Genomic DNA, 22,045 nt, shown 5'->3' on the forward strand with positions numbered 1-22,045 from the left:
GCGGCGGGTCACTTAACGATCATCCTCTGTAAAATAAAAGAAAAACATAAAAGAAAACATTTTTCAGAATCAGAAGTACTTTATTGATCCCAAGGGGATTTTTTTTCTTCTTCACAGAGGCACAAGAAATATTGCAACAGAAAAGAAACACTAAATAAAAGAGTTTCAATTAAATACGGGTTTAATACAAGTGCACACATTGCAGTAAAAATAATTATAAAAATATACAAATGTACTATATATATATATATGACAAGTTTAGTTGCAATATTTAGGCTTCTTTAATGTCTAATTGTTTGGATATCTAACGATTATTAACGGTGATTAGTGGTAAATGTGATACAATTTAGATTATACTCTGTAAGTCCCACAATAGGGAAATTCACTTGTTACGTCAGCAAAAGATGAAGAGTAAAAACAAGAATATCGTGTATAAATGTGCAGCAAGTAAATTTAACAGGAAATTCAATGAAGAATATTCCTCATGATAACCAAACTCTACAGTACAGATACATAAAATGTAAAATAATGTGAGATAAGTCAGGGTTTTGCTTGGAATATTAGATACAATTTAATATAACAATATATATTCAATTTTATTCTTTTGTTATCATTATTATGAATAATAAAAATAATGATGAATGAATCGTCTTGATGTTGATTTAAAGTTTTTACTGCTGATTATTATGTTTTTATTTATTTTTAAATTATTATTATTATTATTATTATTATTATTATTATTATATATTAAAAAAAAATATTCTAAAGTCCATACTTTATATATTGTAACTGTCCGGCCCACATCCGTACACAAAACACGCACACGCCTCAGTGAAGCGACTCACAGGTAATCCCTGTGTGTTTCCGCCCCCTGCTGGACATCCACTATCATTACAGTAGAAGCCCCTACAGTTTGCACAGGGGCCTGCAGAGGACGCACTAACACCGTGGTTTCTGACCCGCATGCTTGTGTCTAGTCTGCACTGTTGCAGCAGCTCCTCCGTTTACACGGACCAAAGTTATCCCGGAATAAGGAAAGCACGCATGTGCCGTCAACCCGGATGTAATCATATCCGTGCGTGCCAGCTCCGGCCAGTTTTGTCCAAATTGTGACAGAATCCCCCTTAGACAGACAGACTGGGACAGTTGTGTTATGATTTAGCCTGGATGTGACAGCTCAGGATTGAATAATGCTTCTGAGTGGGACACTTACATTAAGTACACTATAAAACCTGTGCGGTTGTTGGTTCTGCTAGAGTGAACAGGCTCGCGCTTTTACGCACGGTGTCCAAACTCCGTCCCCAGTGATGGACTCTCGTGGCCGGAGACACGAGCGTGGAAGCAACTGGACGGACCCAGAGATCGTGGAGCTGCTCCAGCTGTGGTCCGATGACTCCACCCAGATCGAGCTCGAGAGCTCCCTACGCAATCAGCGCGTGTTCGACCGCATCGCGCACGTTTTACGCGAAAAGGGCATCTACCGCACAGGGGACCAGTGCAGGGAGAAGATCAAGAAGATGAGGCTGGAGTACAGGCGCATCAAAGACAACCACAAACTCAGGTCCTGGAAGTTCTACGATGTGATGGACCGGGTTCTGGCCAACAGACCCGCGGTCACCTACTCCTCTCTGGGCGGGGCTGTGATTGCCCAGCAGGTGTTTCACACATCTGGAACACCTGAGGGGTTCCTTCAAGGAATGCCAGGGTTTGGACCTGTGTCATCAGGAGGGTTTCTGTTCGGCCATCCTCCAAAGACTGATGATTCACTGGAGATTAAATGTGAAGATGTGGAGGAGAACATGTTGAACCATGGAGTGGCCCCCCCTGAGATGTACTATGGGTCAGGAGAAGATCAGGAACCTGATGGACATTCACTCCTGGAGGCTGAAGACAGTTTATGTCGAGCAGAGGCCGCAGCAAACCCCAGAGTCTCTCCATCAGGTCAGAACTTTCTCCTTGTAAAGCAGAAATGGGCAACTTTTATAACAGTGGGGCCACCTAAAGTGCATTTTATGATCTGATGGCCACATTATCAACATTTATGTGAGCATTAATGCAGGGAAAAACAATAAGTTTGTGTTGTTTCATGTGTTTTTAGTGTAATTTAGTGTTTTCTTTCATTTTTTTGTGTAATTTTCTATTCTCGTTTTGTGCTTTCTGCTGTTGTCTTGTGTGTTTTTGAAGTCATTTAGCATATTTTCCTCTCATTTTTTTTTTTTTTTTTTGTTGTTTTGTGTGATTTTGTAGACATTTTTTGTGTATTAGTCTTCTGTGTTTTTGTTATTGTTTTGTAATTTTATAATTTTTTCTCTCATTTGGTGTTGTTTTTTGTTGTTGTTGCCGTTGTGTGTTTTTGGAGTCATTTTGTTTATCTGTGTTGTCTAGAGTATATTTCTGTAATTTTTTTTAATGTGTTTTTAACTCATTTTGTGCATTTAATTCAGGGGCCACTCAAAGTAGAAGCAAGGGCCGCCTGTGGTCCCCAGGCCTGCAGTTGCCCATGTCTATTTTATCTTACATACATGTACTGTATTACTTATTTTGTAATTTGGAATGTAAGAAAAGTCTTTGACAAATGGTATTAAGAAAAACTGACCCATTAATTATGAATCAATGGGTTACAGACATTTGATCCTTAAACATAAGAATTGAATAAAATAATACAAATCAAGAATAAAATAATACTAAATAAATACATGAGAAGACCCTAAGAAATACATTTGATAAACCCAATAAAAATGAATAAAATGCTTTAAAGTGCAAAATAACCACCAGATTAACATTAACATTAGAACATTCTACAATTGACTAAAATCATTTGGAAAAATAAATGAGAAGATCCTGAAAAACAACATTGATAAATCCAAAAAAAAAAAAAAAAAAAAAAAAAAAAAAATGAATTTTCTACATTTGAAAATAAAACATTAAAAATGAGAAAACCCTGAAAAATGACATCAATAAAAAAAATGACATAAAAAATAAAATAAAGTGCAAAATAACCACCAGTTTAACTAAAACATCAGAATAATCTATTTGAATAGAATGCATAAACAATAAATGAGAAGATCTTGAAAGTAACACTGATAAATCTAATAAAATAATAAAAAATAAGAATAAAAAAGAATGGTACATTTGAATAGAACAAATAAAAAAAAATAAATGGGGAAACCCTGAAAAATAACATCAATAAATATAAAAATATGTATATTTTTAAAGTGCAAAAATAACTGCTAGTTTAACTTAAACATAAAAATAGTCTGCATTTGAATAGAATGAAGAAAAAAGATATTAGAAGATCCTGGAAAAAAAAACAATGATAAATCCAATAAAGAATAAAAAAAATAATATACATTTGAATGTAAAAAAAAAAAAAAAAATGAGAAAACCCTGAAAAAAAAACAAACAAAAAAAAAAACAAACAAACATCAAAACCAATAAAAACCATTAAAAACAAATTGTACTTTTAAAGTCTAAAATAACAATTCAAGTCCACTTCAGTTATTGTCTTTTGTGTTATATCAGTATTTAGTTTTGTGATCTGCTGGATAGAAGTGCTGGAGTCTGTATTGGATTGTTTGTATCATAGATTTTAGATGCAGGTGGAGATAATCTGACCTGATTTTTTATTTATTTGTTCTTTATTTTTTTGCTGATATCAGACTGATTCTCAATATCAATATTGGATTGGGACACCTCTAATAATAATAATAATAATAATAATAATAATAGTGTGTGTGTGTGTGTGCGTGTGCGTGTGTGTGCGCGTGTGAAGGAGACACTATATGAAGGAGACAAAACAAAGTTACCAAAAATGTAAGGATGCACCGGTGCCGGTTTCCCTTATCTTGGCTTTGCGTATGAAACTGATTTTTTTCTACCCACACAAACGTCTTAAAGTCGGTCTTAAAGTCACTGTCCTTTTCCGCTGTGAGATGTCTCTCCTACTCAGGACAACAACAACAGTCACGGAGGTACGGTTAGCTTAGCATGTCCGCAATAGTTCACAAAAAGAGAGCAAAGAATCGCAATTTGTAATTTTTGTAACGCGGAAATGGAAATGGAGCTGCAACCAAAACGCTACCTCATTCACCATTTAAGAAGCCACCACACCGCTCAGTATTCAGCATTTGAAGCTAGAAATCAAGCTAGTGCTAAAGCTAACAGAGCAACCAGGCAGCGGAGTGCTGTTAGAGTTTATGAGCAGTGAAAAGAGCAAAGTGATTATGAAGAAAACCATGGAGTTCATGGCTTTGTACATGAATAAAAAGCTGCCACTAATGAACAAGTGACTGTAATAAGTGTGAGCTAACCTGTGCCATATCCATTCTGTCATTACACATTAACTTATTAAAATGTGACACACTTGATTTTTTGTATGAATGTTTGACTTTTAGGAGCTTTTATTTTGTAAACTGTTGTAGATTATTTGTAGGTTGATGTTTTTTTACATTTTAAATATCCACAAAGCTGCTGCATTTGGACATTTTTTTAAATTTTTGCACTACAAGGAAAGTTAAAACTCAGGACACTTTATTGGTGGTTTAAGCTTTTTTTTTAGTTTGTCCTGCAGATTATTATTTTATCATCTACCCCAAACCCTGTGATTTTCCTTATTTGTTAAACTAAAATACTGCTGTACACTTTATTTTTGGTAAAAAGCTGAAAACAGGTCTGCAGTGTAACCTGTTGGACACATTTGGTATTGTTTCGTGGATATTGTTCTATGTTTTTACAATAAAATAAGATTGGATTATTCAAGGTGTATGCTCTAAAAAAGCAAATTGGAATCGGCAGGTCAGGCTTTTAAAGAAATTGGTGATCGGCCAGAAAATTACAATCTGTGCACCCCTACAAAAATGACAAGGTTCTCCAAAAGGCTTTAATTATTTATATACATACATTACCGGGCAAAAGTTTAGAACACCCTAATTTTTCCAGTTATTTATTGCATTTTAAGTCGTGCAAGTCCAATGAATAGCTTGAAATGGTACAAAGGTTTAAAAAAAAAAAAAAGGTTTTGTTTCCCAAATCTGAAAAATAATGTACATTTCAGAATTATACAAATAGGCCTTTTTTGGGGAACATGAAGTGGGTTAAAAATGTAAAGCTATGAAGGTTGAATCAGCCTTGAAAGCTGGTGCTACTAATTCCTACAGATGTTCCAACTTTTCTTGGTTACTTCCAACCCCCTCTGTCTGTATAAAAGCAGTGTTGGAACACACTGTGGTACCAGACCCTCATGAGCATCAGGTGAACAGTATAGTTCATGGATTCTATCATTTCTTTTTCAACTCAAGTTGCTTATTTGTTCAATGCTTTAATTTCAGAGTGCAACGATACAATAAACTGAATAATTTTCAGTAGAAAACTGGAAAAAGTGTGGTTTTCTAAAACTTTTGACCGGTAGTGTATATGTTTATGTATATACACACAAACACATATTTACGCATACGCATTTATGTATGCCTCTCTACAATGAAGCAATAAGCCCTTTAATCCATAAATCATTGACTGACTCATTTGAAGTAATAACATTATTACACTATTAGGGGAAAAATGTTTTGCCTGTCCCATAATGTTATAACAAACCCAATTTGTTACCATTTGGACAAAATGTTTTTACCTTTTGGGCTCAGCAGCTTGTTACATTATTGACCAGTTATTACATTTTGGGTTTTATTCAGTTTTTTAAAAATTACAATTCGGGTCTTGTTTCTTATCGGGCTCTAACAAGTCTTTAAGTGTTGTCTGTGTTTGTTTTTCAGGGTTTAGTGACCTGAACATCATTGGCTCAGGTTCATCTCAGGCTGCAGCTGGTCCTTTAGTGCAGGACACGTGTGAACACCCCACCAGGGAGAACCCTCGTCCCCTCCCCTCCGTCAGACAAAGGAAGCGACACCGCGGTGGAAAAGCGTCCTCTTTCAACAGGGCTGAGCAGAGTTTGGACAAAGCCTTGGCCGGGTTCCTGCTCTGGCAGCAGTCGGCTGAGGAGCGTCTGCTCTCCTTTGAGCAGACGCGTCTGGAGAGAGAGCTGCAGGCGGAGGAGAGGCGTGAGCAGAGGGAGGAGAGGAGGGCGGAGAAAGAGCGGCAGCACGAGCTCCGCCTCTTCAGCATGCTCACGGGGGTGCTGTGCGCCGCCAAACACGCTAGTCCTGCTCCGCCCGACCCTTCTGTGTCACTACAAGCTCATCTGTCAGCTCCACAGGTGACCGTCTCTGCCCCCTCTGTCTCCTCTTCTCCGTCAGAGCCACTTTCAGCTTCTCCTGTGACCGATTCCACTCAGGAGATAAAAAAGTGGCATCCTGAATCTGTCACAGCCTGTGAAATGTCTGTCAGGGCTTCAGCATCTAAGAGGGTTCCGGGGCCTCCTGGCCAAAGCGTATACCTGTCCAAACGTGGAAACAGCATCCTGCAGTATCGGAACATCCTCCTGGAGGGATTCATTCTATATAATGGCAACAAATACCACATCACTGACAACCCTGATGTGAGCAAGCACTGAGTTGTAAATGTCAGGCACAGTGTGGTGACATTTCTAAAAAAAAAATCCATACTGATATTTCTTTTCCAGGGTGTGATCAACATGGGAACCAGTGAGAACAAACTCTGCTACGACCTCCTTCATAAACGAGTACGATCATTAATATTATTATTATTATTGTTCAGTCATTCCATGCCATTTCATTAGGTTTTCAGGACATCCCACGTACTTCGGTTAAAAAAAAAAAAAATCATAAATTGTTACCAATTGTTCCTTAATTATCCAATAAGCACACTGTGTACATTATCAGAATCAGAAACACTTTATTATCCCACAGAGAAATTGCTTGTGTTGAAGCCGTGCAAGAAATACTTGAAATAAAAGGATAAAAGAACAAACACCAAAGAAGGAAACGTACATGGTTAAGTAACCATTAACCAAATAAAGATCAAATACCAGAGCACACATTACCATAGTAAAGCACACATGACTGTAGTAAAAGTAAGATAATAGTAATAACAATCAAGATTTACTTCAAATAAAGAACAAACACCAAACAAGAGAGAAGAAATAGAGAAAGAAAATGTACATAATTAAGTAAAAGACTGTTATCCTTTAACCAATAAGGACCAAAATACCAGTGCACACATTACCGTTGTAAAAGATAAATAATAAGATAATGAGACCATTCAAACCACAGATATATACAACAGTAATAATAATACAATTATTACTATAGATAATTACAACAATTGAAGCTGATAATAATGATGGATATATATTAATTGAACGAAAACTCTTTACTTCCCAGAATGGTGATATATACGACAAATCTCGATAATTTTAATAAAAAAATAAAGTATTTTTAGAAAGACAATTCAGAGTTAAATGTGCTGATGCAAAATGTCAAATAGGCACATTTGTTAACAAACAGCTGCACAATATGTACCACTTTTTTTTTCCTATAAGGGACTGTGTGAGTAAGTTATTTAGTGTTATTTAATGTTTAGAGGAAGGCCATGGGTTAGGAACTGGACGCACTCAGAAATCCATTATTCTGTGCTTTTTATGCTGTTATGAGACGTAGCAAAAGCAGCGACTCCTAAAACGAGTATTTTAAAACAACATAAGCAATAAGAAATATATGTATCGATGGAGGCGATATTGTAATTATTGTAATTTCCTATATCGCCAACGTAGAAAACTCAATATATCTTGAATCTTGATATATTGCTCAGCTCTAATATTAATGAATTTGTAAGGAAAAACACCTAAAGAAAATAAAAATAAAATGTAGAACATGATAATTTTCAAAAGTAAATGTTTTCTAATGCAATGGTTTTTATATATATATTTATGTTACTAGTGAAAAACTAATAAACAACAAATGATCATAAGACACAGAGGCAAGCTGCTGTGGCCTCAAGTATTTTCAATATTTGCGAGTGGTGAAATAACCCAAAGTTAATCAAGAAGGTGCATAAAGAAAAATTGTTTTATATCCCAAGAAAGAGTAACATTTATACTATAAATTAAAACGGATCAGATTTTTTCTTACATTCCCACATGCAGTTATGGGAAAAAAAGTATGTTTTTGGATTTCAAGATATTGTCAGCAAAGAACCAATGCATATATGTGATTAATCATTAGTGATGTGAACAGTCTATGTACATAGCTCTAAAGGGAGTTGAGGCATATGTAAAGTTGTTTACTGAAGGCCCAAACATGTTCCAGACCCAAACACACACTAACTTTCCAATTTTGAGGGGCTGGCATGTCCACCACATAGGATGTAGAGCAGATATTTTTATATATTCTGAGAGAGTAGTGGAGCTGTGTTACGATGCTGAATTTCAGTTTCCTATGTGATGCAGTTCCTGTGATATAGGAAGCTGAAAATGGAAATAAAACTCAACACATACAGTGCCCCCTCACTAAATTCCCCATATATATAAAAAAGTTTTAATTAGATCAAACCAAAAATGTACAGTTTGCCTATTGAATGATTTAGGAACAATTGGTAAAAATGATTATATTTTCATGTGAAATCAGAGTGCGATGGTTAAACACGTTTTAATTTCCTTCTCTGCTACAGCTGACCAAGCCAGACATGCTGCACGTGGAGCCTTCCTTGTTGCAGTACACAGACTGGAGGGGGCACCCTTTGTACGACACTTATTCACCTAATGTAGCATGGTGAGTGTTAGCTATAGCTGCCTCAGGTCAATGTTTCCATCTTCCTCTTTTTCAGCCTGAGGGAGGAAGTCGCAAAGTTCCTGACTCACGCCTGCCGTTCTCCACGCCCACTGAAAGCAGACAACGTAACTATGACTTTAATTACTCGTAAGCAACTGAAATATAAGGAGCACGAGGTGTAGGATAGTAACAATACTGGCCTTTAATATGAAAATAAAGGGAATGCTTATTGTGCAGGTTTTTTTGCCCTTCGCACTTTGAGTCTGCAGGGATTAGCACAAGTCCTCTGCAAGACTCAACATTTTTGATTGATTGTTTCCTTTAGGCCCATTTCCCCCCCCCCCCCCCCCCCCATTTTCAAGGTCTTAATTTTCATTCTCATGTCACATGTGAAACAAAATGTGTGCCCCAGGGCCAACAACAGACTAAGAATAGTAATAGAATTACTTCATAGTAAAAAGGTTTGTCCCGATTCGATAACGGATAGCGGTCCGATATTAGCCTGAAAATGAATATCGGATATCGGAGTCAAATTTCCAGATTCTCCAATATGTTTGGGGTTTTTTCCCCCAATTTATTTTCAATTTATTTTCAGTTTATTTAATTTAATTGTAGAATACTGTAGATATTATGTTGAAGGTTAAAATGCATGTATCCAATTGGTTAATAATAAATGGGTCAGTTTGTCTCATACCTACTGTTGCTGACTATTGTTCTCTGTTTGAGTGACATCACTTGATCAAACCTTTTCTAACATTACACACTACAAAATATTGAAGTAATTATAATTTTTTTATTAAAGAAAAAAAGTATGTTTGATTCCTGCTGATATCGGATCAATATCGGTAGCGGCTGATACGCAAGGCTGCAATATCGGTATCATATCGGAAATGAAGGTTGTATTGGGACATCCCAAATAATTATGTATGTTATAGATAAGTTATAGGTGTTATAGATATGTTATATATAGATATGCATTTCTTATCTTTGTTTAGTATTTCTTTTCATCTGTAATATTTCTTGAGCCTCAGTAAATAATTTCCCCCTGGGATCATTAAAGTATGTCTGATATTAATCATAGTAATGTAATTAATTATGTATGTTTTATTTTCTGTCTTTTCTTTTTCTTTTCTTTGTTTAGTGTTCTTTTTATCTGTGATATTTATTGAGCCTCAGTAATTAATTCCCCCCTGGGAAGTATATCTGATTCTGAATAAGTAAATTATAATATAAAATAAATAATAACGGGAAAAATAGATGCATTATCTTTTGTTCTCGACTTGCAGAATTTACACTTTTAATGAAAATGTGACAAAAAAACTAAATATTTCACATAATATAAACCTGGTGCATACCCTTTACTTTGTTATAATAATTTCACTTTAGTTTTGTAGTTATTTACAATTGGATTTCCCTTGGGTTTGAAAATACAACAAAAATATTGGATCAAATTAAAGTTAATTTGATTTGTATCTGCATCAGTTAACATTTAAAATGCCCTTAAATCCATTCAGTGAGAGCAGCTCCTGCTTTTTTACTTATTCCTGGCTCGGCCTGTGTTTAGGTACCGATAACTAAAAACTATCCTGTGGGGGTGAGAGCGTGTCCCAGTCTAAATGTTCAACCATTCAACATTTCAATCTGCGAGAAAAAGCCCTTTCATTATCCGACACGATTAAACAAGAGGTGGAAAAACAAAGCTTGATTACCTTACTAATGACTATTAAAAAGCAAAGTGTTGTAAGTTCACTAACAGCCTGTTTGTTAGTTATATCTTCTTCCTTTTTTTGTGTATCTAATTTGCAGGTGTAATGAATGGCTGTTTTAGTGACAGGGTGAATTTGTGTCGTATGTGTCTGACCTCCTTTCGTGGCTTAATTGGGTCTTTAATAACTCACTGGATGTGTGTTTGGTTTCAGCTCGTGGTGATGAATGGCTGCTCTTCGCTCTTCTCATGTATCGCAGCAGCAATATGTGACCCTAAAGGTATGCAGAGAAATGCCACACACATATGCACTGCATTCATATTATTTACACTGTCTGAATATAAATGTGCGTGGAACACAAATTAACCGTGACTATAACAATCAATTTTTGTTTAAAAATGGCCACTGTATAAAGTATGCCGACAAACTTGGAAGATTCAGCGCAGCCGTTTAGACAAAAGCACTGTTAATCAGGCTGCTGAATAAATCAAATGTTTTTAATGCAGTTATGAGAAAAGATCTCATCCCTAGCAAAGCAGTATATCTGCTGCTGCTTCCCAACAAACACAGCATTAAAAAAGCATTAGCTTGAAAAGCAGCCAGTATTCACCCATTTACAACCAATGGCTTAAAGTAGAAGAAAATTAAACAAGTAAATTGAACTTAATGGTAAAATTATGCCTCTGTGTTTAGGAGAAAAACCTTGTGGATAATAAAACAAAAAGCTCTTGATGTCAGTGCTTTTTTCTATTTCTTAGGGTTGCAAAAGGTGGTGGAATATCTCTGGTAAATTTATTCTGGAATCCATTCAAAAATATAAACTTTTCATAGTAATTATTTTTTGGAATTAAAGCTGGAGTACTCGATTTATTTTCCTTACCTAAAAAAAATATATATATATATATATATGTATTATTAGTATCATATAGTATATCGTAAAAGTAATCATTTCTGAAAAAATTGTGTGTCTGCGTGCTGTCTGTGCCTTATAATTAATTATTTTTGTTAATAAAACACCGGAAGACAAAATGTTGGCAGTCATTGGTTGCCGTGATATATAGTGAAGCGCGAGCACGATCCAAACCTGTTTTCAGTCTTGGACTAATTTTGGACACGCAAGTGGCTGTTTACCTTCTAGATGTAATCTAATGTTTAATTTTGCTATATTTTGTGTGCATCCTTTTCGGGTGGTGACATGTTTTACCGGTAGTGCACGTTCAGCTCTCCTGCTCGATTTTGTGCACTTCCGTAAGAGGAGGAGACTGGGAGGGATTATCAGAGTCGGGGGCGGGATTTATATCTCAAATTTCAGCCATGCCCCTCTGTCATGGTTCAGGAATCAGGTAGTGCAGCTTTAAGTAAAAATGGGGAGTTAATTGATATAACTGTATCAGAGTAATAAAGGAACCAACACGACATAATTGAGTCTATTTTCATAAAGATCAATCTATTACCAACCAAGATATAAAAAATTTTAATTTTCCAAAAATGAGAGAAAGGGATTTATTTGTGTTATTTTAAAACTGATCCAGAATCAGTTTATTGACCCAGATCCCCTTTAATAGTTTGTAGAATCTTCCATGGTTTAAGGTCTATCTTTGGTTAAAAGTTTCTCAAAATCCTGCTAACAGATTAACAAACACAAACAAAGGCTGGTAAAAAATATTACTACCTAACATTTCAACTAGGGTTGCAAAATTCTGTGAATTTCCAATGTTTCCATGGGTAATTTTCAAAATTAAGGTTGGCTCGATAAGAGAATCGGTAAGGAATCAAATTGATAAGCACTGGCAGTATCGATAATAGAATGAGAATCGCTAAAATCTTATCAATTTCTATCCCTAAAAATGAGACAAAAATACTGTATATAAAATGACAGAGTAAACAAAATGACCAAAACCTATAAAACTACAAGAAAGATATTACGGTAATCCAAAAAACATAGATCAACAATAAACACACACAAAATATACAAATTTACAAAACAAAAACACACAGAAACCCTTTGTTCATTCCTGTTTTAATGCTGTTTTGTCATTATCTTAATCCAAAATGTGACCCTGTGAGATTAGATAAACACATTTTTGTCACCCCGCTTTGATAAAAATTGTCGACCTTTGTTCTAAAATATCAGCATCAGTTATTTCAAAGTTAAACCCAATTCCCGGTTAATTACAATAAATAATTTCCGTGAAAAGTTTATATTTTGGATTGTTTCCGAAATCACAGTGCTTATTTCCTGTGGAAATTAAATAGAAATATTTTCTCCCTTTTGCAACCCTCGTTTAATAACACGTCCTATGTCTTACATTGCAGATGTGGTTCTTATTCCTACACCGTTTTACGGTGCAATAGCTGAGGATGTTGGCTTGTACAGTGATGTAAAACTCTTCCACGTTCCTCTGGAGTGTGAGGTAGGAACACGTCGTGTGCAGTAACACTTTATGCAGTTTAATACGTGTGTGCTCTTCTCACTTCAGCTCTCCCTCATCTGAATATGGATGTGTTTGTGTTATTTCAGGCTGAAGGCAAAGACAGTCGGCCCTTTCACCTGACTGTGGAGAAATTAGAGGAGGGTCTGCAAAGGGCAAAGCAAGAGGTAACGCATAAAAAAACCCTACAGCAATATTTCAAGCATTTAACCTTAATGAATATTCAGATAAGCTTATATAAAGGCCCATATGGTGTTTTTATTTTGTATTTATTTTTCCTGTATTATTTTTTGTTGTATTATTTTTCTGGAATGTTCAGCTTTGTTCTATTCAGTGCTGACCTGTTTCTTTAAAGGGTTTAACTGTTCGAGCTGTTATACTGATAAACCCCCACAATCCACTGGCTGAGATCTACACCCAAAAGGAAATGCTGGACTTCCTGCAGTTTGCCAAAAGGTGCGTTTACACTGTCACTCTCTCACACTTTGTCCTACTTAGCGTTACAAAGAGGCAAAATATTTCCACCCAATTTCCATAGGAACTTAAATAGTGACTTAAAGGTCCCATATCTTGCTATTTGCCACCCATCTCCAAAAACATAGTATTTGAGGTTTATTTTCCCAAACTCGCCTCTTTTCCAGAGTTTTAGCTTCTGAAAAGTCACTTTCACAGACTGATTTTCATCTTACTTCTGCATATTCATGAGTGGGCGTGTCTATAGACAGGACACTGACTTCCTCCTCCCCGCACGGTGTCATAGCGTCAGAGGATGGCCCGCCTTCCTCCCACCCACTCCGTAGCCGAGCTCATGCTGCATTATAAACACGAGAGGGGCATAGGGGCGGGGAGTTCACCGGTAAATACATAAACTGTAGAAAGTACATACATAGCACTGCGCGAAGAACGCTGAAATGCTCACCTTTGTGGGCGTGTCTGTTTACATGTCAATCACGGCAGGAGAGCTTCCTGGAGGAGCGGCTTCTCCAGCTCAGTGCCACGTCAAATTACCTAACAATTGAGGGAATCAATGAAAAAACCACTTTGGGCATGTGTATGAAGCCCAAATAACACTTTTATGATGTTTAAAGCACAGAAAAGTCGATTTAGCTTAACATGGGCCCTTTAACCCCATGTTTTTCCTGACCTGCCACTTGGGGGACATTTAAAAAAATGCCTTGATTATGGGCGTTGCTCCTGGAGCAGTTAAGACACGCCCAGTCTATACTATAAAATCTCCAATGAACAATCTCTGCTATGCTAACTAGCTAGTCATTACTCACTATACCTCTCTATTCACAATTCTCTCAGTGTGGGGTAGCGCCAGAGAGCAGCCAATGGAGTGGGACACATGGGTAGAAGCTCCCGCAGACTTTGTTTAGGAATTGGGCCAAGTAATAGCAATATTTTATACCCAAATCCATTTATTTACAGCAAAAAACTCTTTTAAGCTCTGGAATTTTTTGATTATTCAAAAATAATAACTTTTCAAGGGAATTATTAATTGGAATTAACAGCAAATTGGTCATAAGGTAGGTTGGTACTTAACAGGGAAGTTAAATATACTTGGGAAAATATATTTTATCATCATATAAAACAGTGGTTCCCAAACATTGGGATGCGTACCCTCGGGGAGTGACATGCGTCATGACAGTGTGGCGATAGGGGTGGGGGTGCTAGAACTGCTTTGCTGAGCCTTGAGCATGAAAAGTAGAACATTTTATTACAGTTCTAAAATATGTGATTGCAAATTTGATGTTTTTTTTTTTTTGTCACGATGGGGGACCCATAGAGGTTTTCATTCTTCAAAGGGAGGCACAGCAGAATTTTTTTGGGTACCACTGATATAAAATATCAGCATCAATTACGGTATTTAAAAATTATGCCCAATTTCCATCAAATCATAATAATTAATCACCAAAATTCCCAACTGTAAGTTCTCTTGGAAATGTACTGGAAATGTTCCGCCTCTTTTCAACCCATTGCTTAATACTGAAATACTCCTGCATGGTGTGCAGACCAGGTTTCCTTCCCGCTCTTTGCCATTCGCTGCATGTAGTCCCATAAGTGATTTCTTTTATTTTATAGCTGCGGACATTATCCCGTGTGTGGAATATCAAGCGGTCTTAATGGAGTTTTATAACTTCTCTTTAAGCATCAGGGTATTGTCGAGTGCACCCGTGTGCCAAAGAATCTTCTGCTTCATGTGTTGTTTTCTAAATGATCGCACCATAATAATTCCCTTCAAAGCTCTCCAGACTCTCAGCTTCTCTAACTTGAACCTACATTGACTTAAAGAAGCAAAAAGGAATCAGTTTTACATTTCTATGGCGTTTACCGTCATTAAAAGGATCAAATTAAACCTTATAATGATGTGTGATGTTTTTCTTCACATCACTACTTCCGTCTCCCTCTGATCATCAAGGAATGAGCTCCATGCCATCGTGGATGAGCTGTACATGCTGACGATTTTTGTCGAGTCAGTCATGTTCTACAGCGTCCTCAGTTTCGACAGGTACTGCATGAGAAACTTCGCCTGCACAATTATACGTGAAGATGCCCTTTTATCTCATAATGACATGATTTTTCTTCCAGTTTGCCTGACCCTCAAAGGACCCACGTGTTGTGGGGACTGAGTAAGGTACGCTCCGTGCTGAGCTGTAAAATTATTATCCTTTTTTTTTTCTTTTCTTTTTTTTTTTTAAATCTCTGCTGACGGGAATAGATTTTCCATTGACTGATTGATGTTTGCTTTGACTTTTCTTCCTTCATTTCGTCTCGTCCTTTTCCAGGACTTTGCAATGTCAGGGTTCAGAATAGGGACTCTGTACACGGAGAACCAAGACATCGTGGACGCACTGGTCCACCTGGGCTGCTTCCACGGTGTCCCTGGAACCGCCCAGCACCAGGTAGCACAGCTTCTTAAGGACAGAGGTACGAGTCAGCACTTTGAATCTGTTTTTTTTTTTTTTTAATATACACACTGTTAAAGCCATTGTAACTAGGGGTGTCCTGATCCGATATAGATATCGGTTCGATATCAGCCAGAAAACGAATATCAGATTTCATCAGACTGCATCTAAATTGTTTTTGTCCCCGCCCTCAGTTGTTCCCACCATATACTGACAGTAAAAAATAACTGAAGGAACTTGAATTGTTGACTATTGTTCTTTGTTTGAATAACATTACTTGATCAAGCCTTTTCTAACATTCCACACAACAAAATAAGTGTGTGTGATCGACACGTGTTACATCCCTTTTTGTAACACGTGTTAAACTCAAATTCATCACTTTAGAGCTTCTATTTCAGCCAGTAGGAACATGAATCAACTATTTCAAGCCATAAAACTACAAATATTAGATACAGCTCTAAAACTTTTACAGGGCTCACAGTTTAACCATGCTCATATCACTTGATGACAGTCATTTTTTTGACTGAAATAGTTGAAAAATCCTACAAATTTCCTCGAATAATAGCACAAAATGTCTCAAAATTAATGAAAAGTTTTTCCACAAAATCAAGGAACATGTAGTGAAGACATTGGATACTGTCAAAGCCATACATACTTTAAATATCATTTATATGTGGAAGTTGAATTTATAGGATATTATAGTTGTGTAGTAAATTGAACCTTAACATATTATTCAAAAATGGAATTATCATGCGGTAGAAACATGTCAGGAGGTCAAAGTTGAGATCAAACTGGTCCATATTTGGCCCATGAACTAAAAAGAGTTTGACACCTGCATTAGAATATAAGGCTGCTTTAACACATGCCTCTTTGCTTCCTCGGATATTCCATTTTTTTAACGATATGTGAAAGGTCACTAAAACTATCGTGGGGAGCAAACAAGCGAACTCTGGTCCTCTGAAAAAATGTAGGTCTCAGGTCGGCTCAAGCAAAGCATGGTGCGGTCTCTAACCATGTGAGAGAGCAACCAGAACCAAACATAGGATTTTACATTGAAGTGCAATTGTAACGGAGCAACTCCATCAGTGACAGAGCAGGCACGCTGCTGCTGCCTGTCGTCACGGTAACAGACACGATCAGCGATGGCTGCACATGTGACTGCTCTGTTTTATCTGCGTACACATTCGCATATCTTCACACATTACACATCCTTACCGGTAAGTTACCGGTGATATGACGGCTCTGAGCGCTGACAGGTGGAGACGGAGCGGAGTCATCTCTGTGTTTATGTAGAGCATTAGCGCAGGTTGTGGCATTGTGTGATTATGGGTTATTTTGAATTATTATTCATGACTTTTCTGTAGGGATTGTTTTAGGATTTCCTTTGGAAAACATAGGAAGAGAAACCAAATATAGGATGTGACGGCGCGACTGTCAGTAGTGTCAGGGCAGCGCCACATCGTCACGGCATTGTAGGCTGAAGAATTCTGTCCAATCGACCGTTTTGCCTGCGTGACGTTGTTCAGAATGTTTTCTGGGCTTGGCAAATAGAATGTGTGAAAGCGGACCGGAGCAAATTAAAATGGAACAATGTTGCAGATTCACCGCCTGAATCGCATCGAGTCCACCGGACTATACTGTATGTGTGAAAGCACCCTAAACCTCAGCATCACTCTAATGTGTTTATTCAGAAGCAAAGATTACTTCTTTGATTTATAACTGTTTGCTCAAAAGGGATTTTTTTAGAATTGCATCAAATTCAGAAATACCAACAGTTTTTTGCTGCAAAGTTGAAGTGTTTGTAATGTTCTTTTCTTCTAAGATCTGCCTTCATGTTTAGCACCCATTACTGTGACAGTGGTGCTTGACAAAAGCCTGCACAATTAGCTATTGTCCCTTTGTGTTGTCATGCTCTAGACTGGATCAATGAGGAGTTTCTACCCGAGAACAGACGCAGACTTAAAGCTGCTCACAGCTACGTGACCCGAGAGCTTCTCACCATGGGCATCGACTACATAGACAGCCCTGCTGCTCTGTATCTGTGGACTGACATGAGGAAGGTACAAACCCAGAGTGACAAGGACATAAAGCAGTGGTTCCCAGCATTTTTCTTGACATGACCCCATTTTTATGTCACAAATTTCTGTCTTCCCCAGAGACTTGTTTGAAAAACAAAACAATTATTATTTAACCGCTTTGAGCTTTCTGCCTCTTCCTGCATTGTATATCTATTTCTGTGATATCATGAATTGTTTTTTTTTTATTGTGCAAAACAGATTTTTTTTTTTTATTTAAAAATGTTAAAAGATTTAAATGAAATTAAAAATGTTAAAATATTTAAAAAAAATTAAACATTTGATTTTCTAAATTTAAAAATGTAATAAAAAAAACTATTTAAAATCTTAAAATGTAATTTAAAGGCACATCGCGGACTTTTTGACCTAAAGAGTTAACTCATATGAGTTATTTTAATTGATTCTTCAGGCCAATATACAGAGCTTGACAGTATCAATGCTCAGAGCGGGGTTTTCCTCTTGAAATACCGCTCATGTAAGTTTGGAGAGACGGACCGTCTTTCACCAGGTCATGTGACCTGAAGAATGCCTGGAGAACGTATCACTTTACGGCAGTCACGTGACCACAGGCTCGGATATACTCATTGGGCTAAGGCTTTTGCTAGTATCTTTCCGCCTGTTCCACTCCTGGTCAGGGTCGAGGCAAGCAAAACATTTAAAACTGCTTCTGAGGAGGCTAAAAAGACGCCGCTGATACCCAGCCCCCTCCGCCGCCCCGCCTTCCACCTAGTGCTGGACACCGCACGGCGGCGAGGCCAGGAAGTGGGGGGGAGTGCCACTGACGCGGCGAGGAAGGCCGAGCGCCGGGTCTCCGGCGGTGGGGAGAGGAGGGCGGCGGTGGCGGCTGCTCCTCCAGCCACGGTGCAAGCCCAGCCCCGCTTTGCACCCCAGCCCGTAAAGCCAATCCTTATCCCGAAGGTCAACTACTGTCTGTATACACAATCAAAAGACAAGGGAAGCTGGCCCGATTGACTGTTTGTTGATTTTTGCGACAGTGATGCAGTGTTTGTGGCCAAAAGTTACACAGTGTGCCTTAAGATAACTATTTAAAATGTAAAAATGTAATTTCTTTATTTTAAAATGTTTTTTTTAGGTTGAAAACCCCTGACGTAAAATGGTAGAAAACATTGGTCGAAAAATGTAGCTTGGGAGTTTAACACTTCTATCTTCCTTGTTGACCAGTATCTGCGAGAGCCGTCGTTTGAGGAGGAGTTTCGTCTATGGAGGAATTTCACCCGACACAAGGTCTTGATAAGCTGCGGTCAAGCGTTCTCCTGCTCCACCCCCGGCTATTTCCGCATCGTCTTTTCAGACCAGCAGCAATACCTTCGTCTCGGTCAGTTGTTTTTACAAAATACGCAATATTGTCCTCACAGTTTGTGAAAACATTAATAACACGCATCATTGCCAGCTCATATATCCACTAAACGTGCCTAAAATATGATTATTCACAAAGAATAGTTATAGAGGTATACATCAGAGCTATATATATTATTTACAGGATGTGCATTGTATGTGATAAGCAATAATCAATGTGTTCAATATTAATGTATTGTTAATGCAGCCTGTGTTCTTTGAGTCATTTGGGGTATTTATTTTTTTATTTTTTTTGTGTATTATTCAGTTATTTTTGTGTATAATTGTCCCAAAAACCAGAATTTGGAAGCAATTTTAAATAATTGATGCTGGTATTTTAGATGAAGATAGAATATATTTTCCCAACCATATTTAACACCCCTGTTATTGGCTACATTTCAATTTAGTAAATTCTCAGTTTGTTTCCCACTAATTTCCATGGAAACTTTCCAACTTAAAAAATGTCCATAATTTTTCAACTCTGATTGAAATATGAAGTTGTTTAATTTTGAATATATGCTAATGTTTAGCTTTGGATATCTAAAATTGCACCCAATTTCCGGTTAATTCTAATAAGAAATGTCCACGAGAAGTTTATATTCCCAGAATTCTTGAGCTTAAGTTCCTATGAAACTTTCCATCCCTTTACACCCCTATTTATTATTAAAAAATAAGACCATAATCCTTTATTTCATTAATTTTTTTTGAACTGCACTCCATTTAAGTGTTAATATTTCATCCTATTTCAGGCATGAAGCGAATCCGTGAGGCTTTAAAGGACGCTGAAGCAAAACAGATCAACACCAACTCATTTTCTGTTGAAGAAACATTTGAGGAGAGCAAAAAGCCAGTGAAGCAAGACGACACCAATTCGGACAATGCTGGGATTGTCAGAGCCACGTTATCGCCTCTGAGCAAGCCTGTGGACCCGCTGACACAAAGGGACGCTCCTGTTCCTGCTCCTGTTTCTCTGGCCGCTGAGGACTTGGTTTCTGTCGGCTGCCAGGCATCCAACCCTGCAGAGAGCCTGGGCTCACTGATTGGTACGCTCAGACACCAGATTAATTCCTCTGATTGGCTGGAGAAGAACACTCCACAGCTGTCCGCTGGGGAAGACCCAGAGATTCTGGATGTTTTTAAAGCTCTTCTGCAAAGAGCTGCAAAGTAAGCACCGGATGAACGGGCGCTGAGCCCAGTTCTAGAAAAGCTGTTTTTCAGTTGTCGAGCTGCCCTCGGTGTTTGCGTTTGGAAGTTTAGTGTGAAGTGAGGAAGTCTGATGACTGTTTTAGAGCTGAGAGCAGCTGAAGTGGTGCAGTGAAGAAACATATGAAGCATCCAGACGCCTTATTTCTGCTGCTGCTGCTGCTGCTGCTGAGGAACGATGCCTTGTTTTCCTCTAATCATGTCTTCATTTATTGACAAAAGTACATCATCATCATCATCAACATCAACATCATCAATGAGTCTTTAAAAGCTCCAAAGATTCTTACCTGTAGCGTAGATTGATGATTGTTATACTTTACTTGTATGTGAATAAACAAAGTACATGTCTTGGATGATCCATTTTTTCCACACACTTTAAAGCAGTTCTAAAAAGTTGCATTTTGGAAGACTTTCTTTTACCTTCATCATCTTTATCAATTGTATTTTAGAGACTGTTGATTTTTTTTTTTTTTTATTTGGTGGTGTAGTGCAGTGGTTCCCAAACGGTGTGCCGTGGCACACTGGTGTACTGTGAGGCCAGTCCAGGTGTGCCGTGATAATCGCACTGATGAGAAAGTCACCCTATAAACGGCCTGTGGCTGTGCACAACAGAGCTGAGAACATCTGAAACGTGCACTGCACTACGCACGGGAAAAGGACTGAAACCAAAAGGGCTACTGGTGAGCTCATAATGGGACTGATCTCATCATTGTGTGATTCATTTGTTGAGTTAATTGGTTGTTTTTATGAGAAGAGAACATTTTAAAATGTTTAAATGTATTTAAGCAGTAAAATAAGTTAGTATTTCAAATACTGTATAGTAAATTTCTCTTTAATAAAATTCAGTGAAAATATTTCATTTATGTATGAAAATAATATAATATTTGTTGAATTGAAATTGTAGTATTTTTCATTGATATAAACAAGGAAAAAGGTTTCAGGTTATAAAAGTAGACCTAGTTTTCTGTTTGGCTAATGCCTAATTTTATAGATTACTACCTGCATCGATTTAATTTAAAAAAAAAGTTTAAAAAATACTTTTACCAAATTAAATGCATTGACCTGAAATTGTGTTTATTTGTACTTATCCTTGTTTGATGAAAAATGATGAACTTATTTAAATTATGTTTTGTGTTCAAAAGTTTTAGAATAAAAAGAAAAAAAGAATAAAAGTAAGAACAAGTGAAATCGTGAGTCTGGTTAAATCTTTCCTTGTTCAAGTGTGGGAAGCCATGACTTGACATACAATATTATTGCAATATCCAACTACACAAAAATTATCTTTTAATTTACTACTTTACATGCACTCACTTCATAATACAGAGGCAAACTCTATCCCTAAAAACAATTCTTTAAAATAAAAAAAAAGATATTTTGCTGTTTGCGCAGGTGGGAATTATAAGACTGTGACAAATGCTGTAGGACAACATTAAAACAAACAGCGAGAGGGAAAATGGAGCGATTTTTTTTGTACGGTCGCCTGTGGTAACATGATATGAGTGATAACACGTGTTATAAAGGCTATTTTGCACAATAGGTGTGCATTCATATTTGTACTTGTCCTTTGGTGTACCTTGGGCATAAATGGTTTGGGAACCACTGGTGTAGTGGTTAACACAAATCAGATGGTGTGTTATAAAGGTTACTTATCTGTTATAAGTCTTGTAGACTGTTAAAAAGCATTAA

General features: G+C 37.2%; 1 protein-coding gene across 2 annotated transcripts; it reads left to right on the forward strand.

Moving 5' to 3' along the window:
• Positions 1-1,035: 1,035 nt before the first annotated feature.
• On the forward strand, positions 1,036-20,671 carry accs (1-aminocyclopropane-1-carboxylate synthase homolog (Arabidopsis)(non-functional)). Of its 2 annotated transcripts, none has more exons than XM_028451662.1 (15): positions 1,036-1,941; positions 5,766-6,487; positions 6,572-6,631; positions 8,578-8,648; positions 8,734-8,803; positions 10,598-10,664; positions 12,701-12,798; positions 12,906-12,983; positions 13,172-13,272; positions 15,239-15,328; positions 15,409-15,454; positions 15,606-15,747; positions 17,643-17,785; positions 18,983-19,136; positions 19,906-20,671. In XM_028451662.1, exons 1-15 carry the CDS (start codon positions 1,308-1,310, stop codon positions 20,322-20,324), a joined length of 2,895 nt encoding a protein of 964 aa, XP_028307463.1. In that variant the 5' UTR covers positions 1,036-1,307; the 3' UTR covers positions 20,325-20,671. The 2 variants fall into 2 exon arrangements, with proteins under 2 accessions (XP_028307463.1, XP_028307464.1); XM_028451663.1 differs by lacking the exon at positions 1,036-1,941 and adding an exon at positions 3,748-3,813 and having other exon boundaries at positions 19,906-20,669.
• The last annotated feature ends 1,374 nt before the right edge of the window (positions 20,672-22,045 follow it).

Source organism: Gouania willdenowi, chromosome 6 (assembly GCF_900634775.1).
Source record: "Gouania willdenowi chromosome 6, fGouWil2.1, whole genome shotgun sequence".
Taxonomy (NCBI): Eukaryota; Metazoa; Chordata; class Actinopteri; order Blenniiformes; family Gobiesocidae; genus Gouania; species Gouania willdenowi.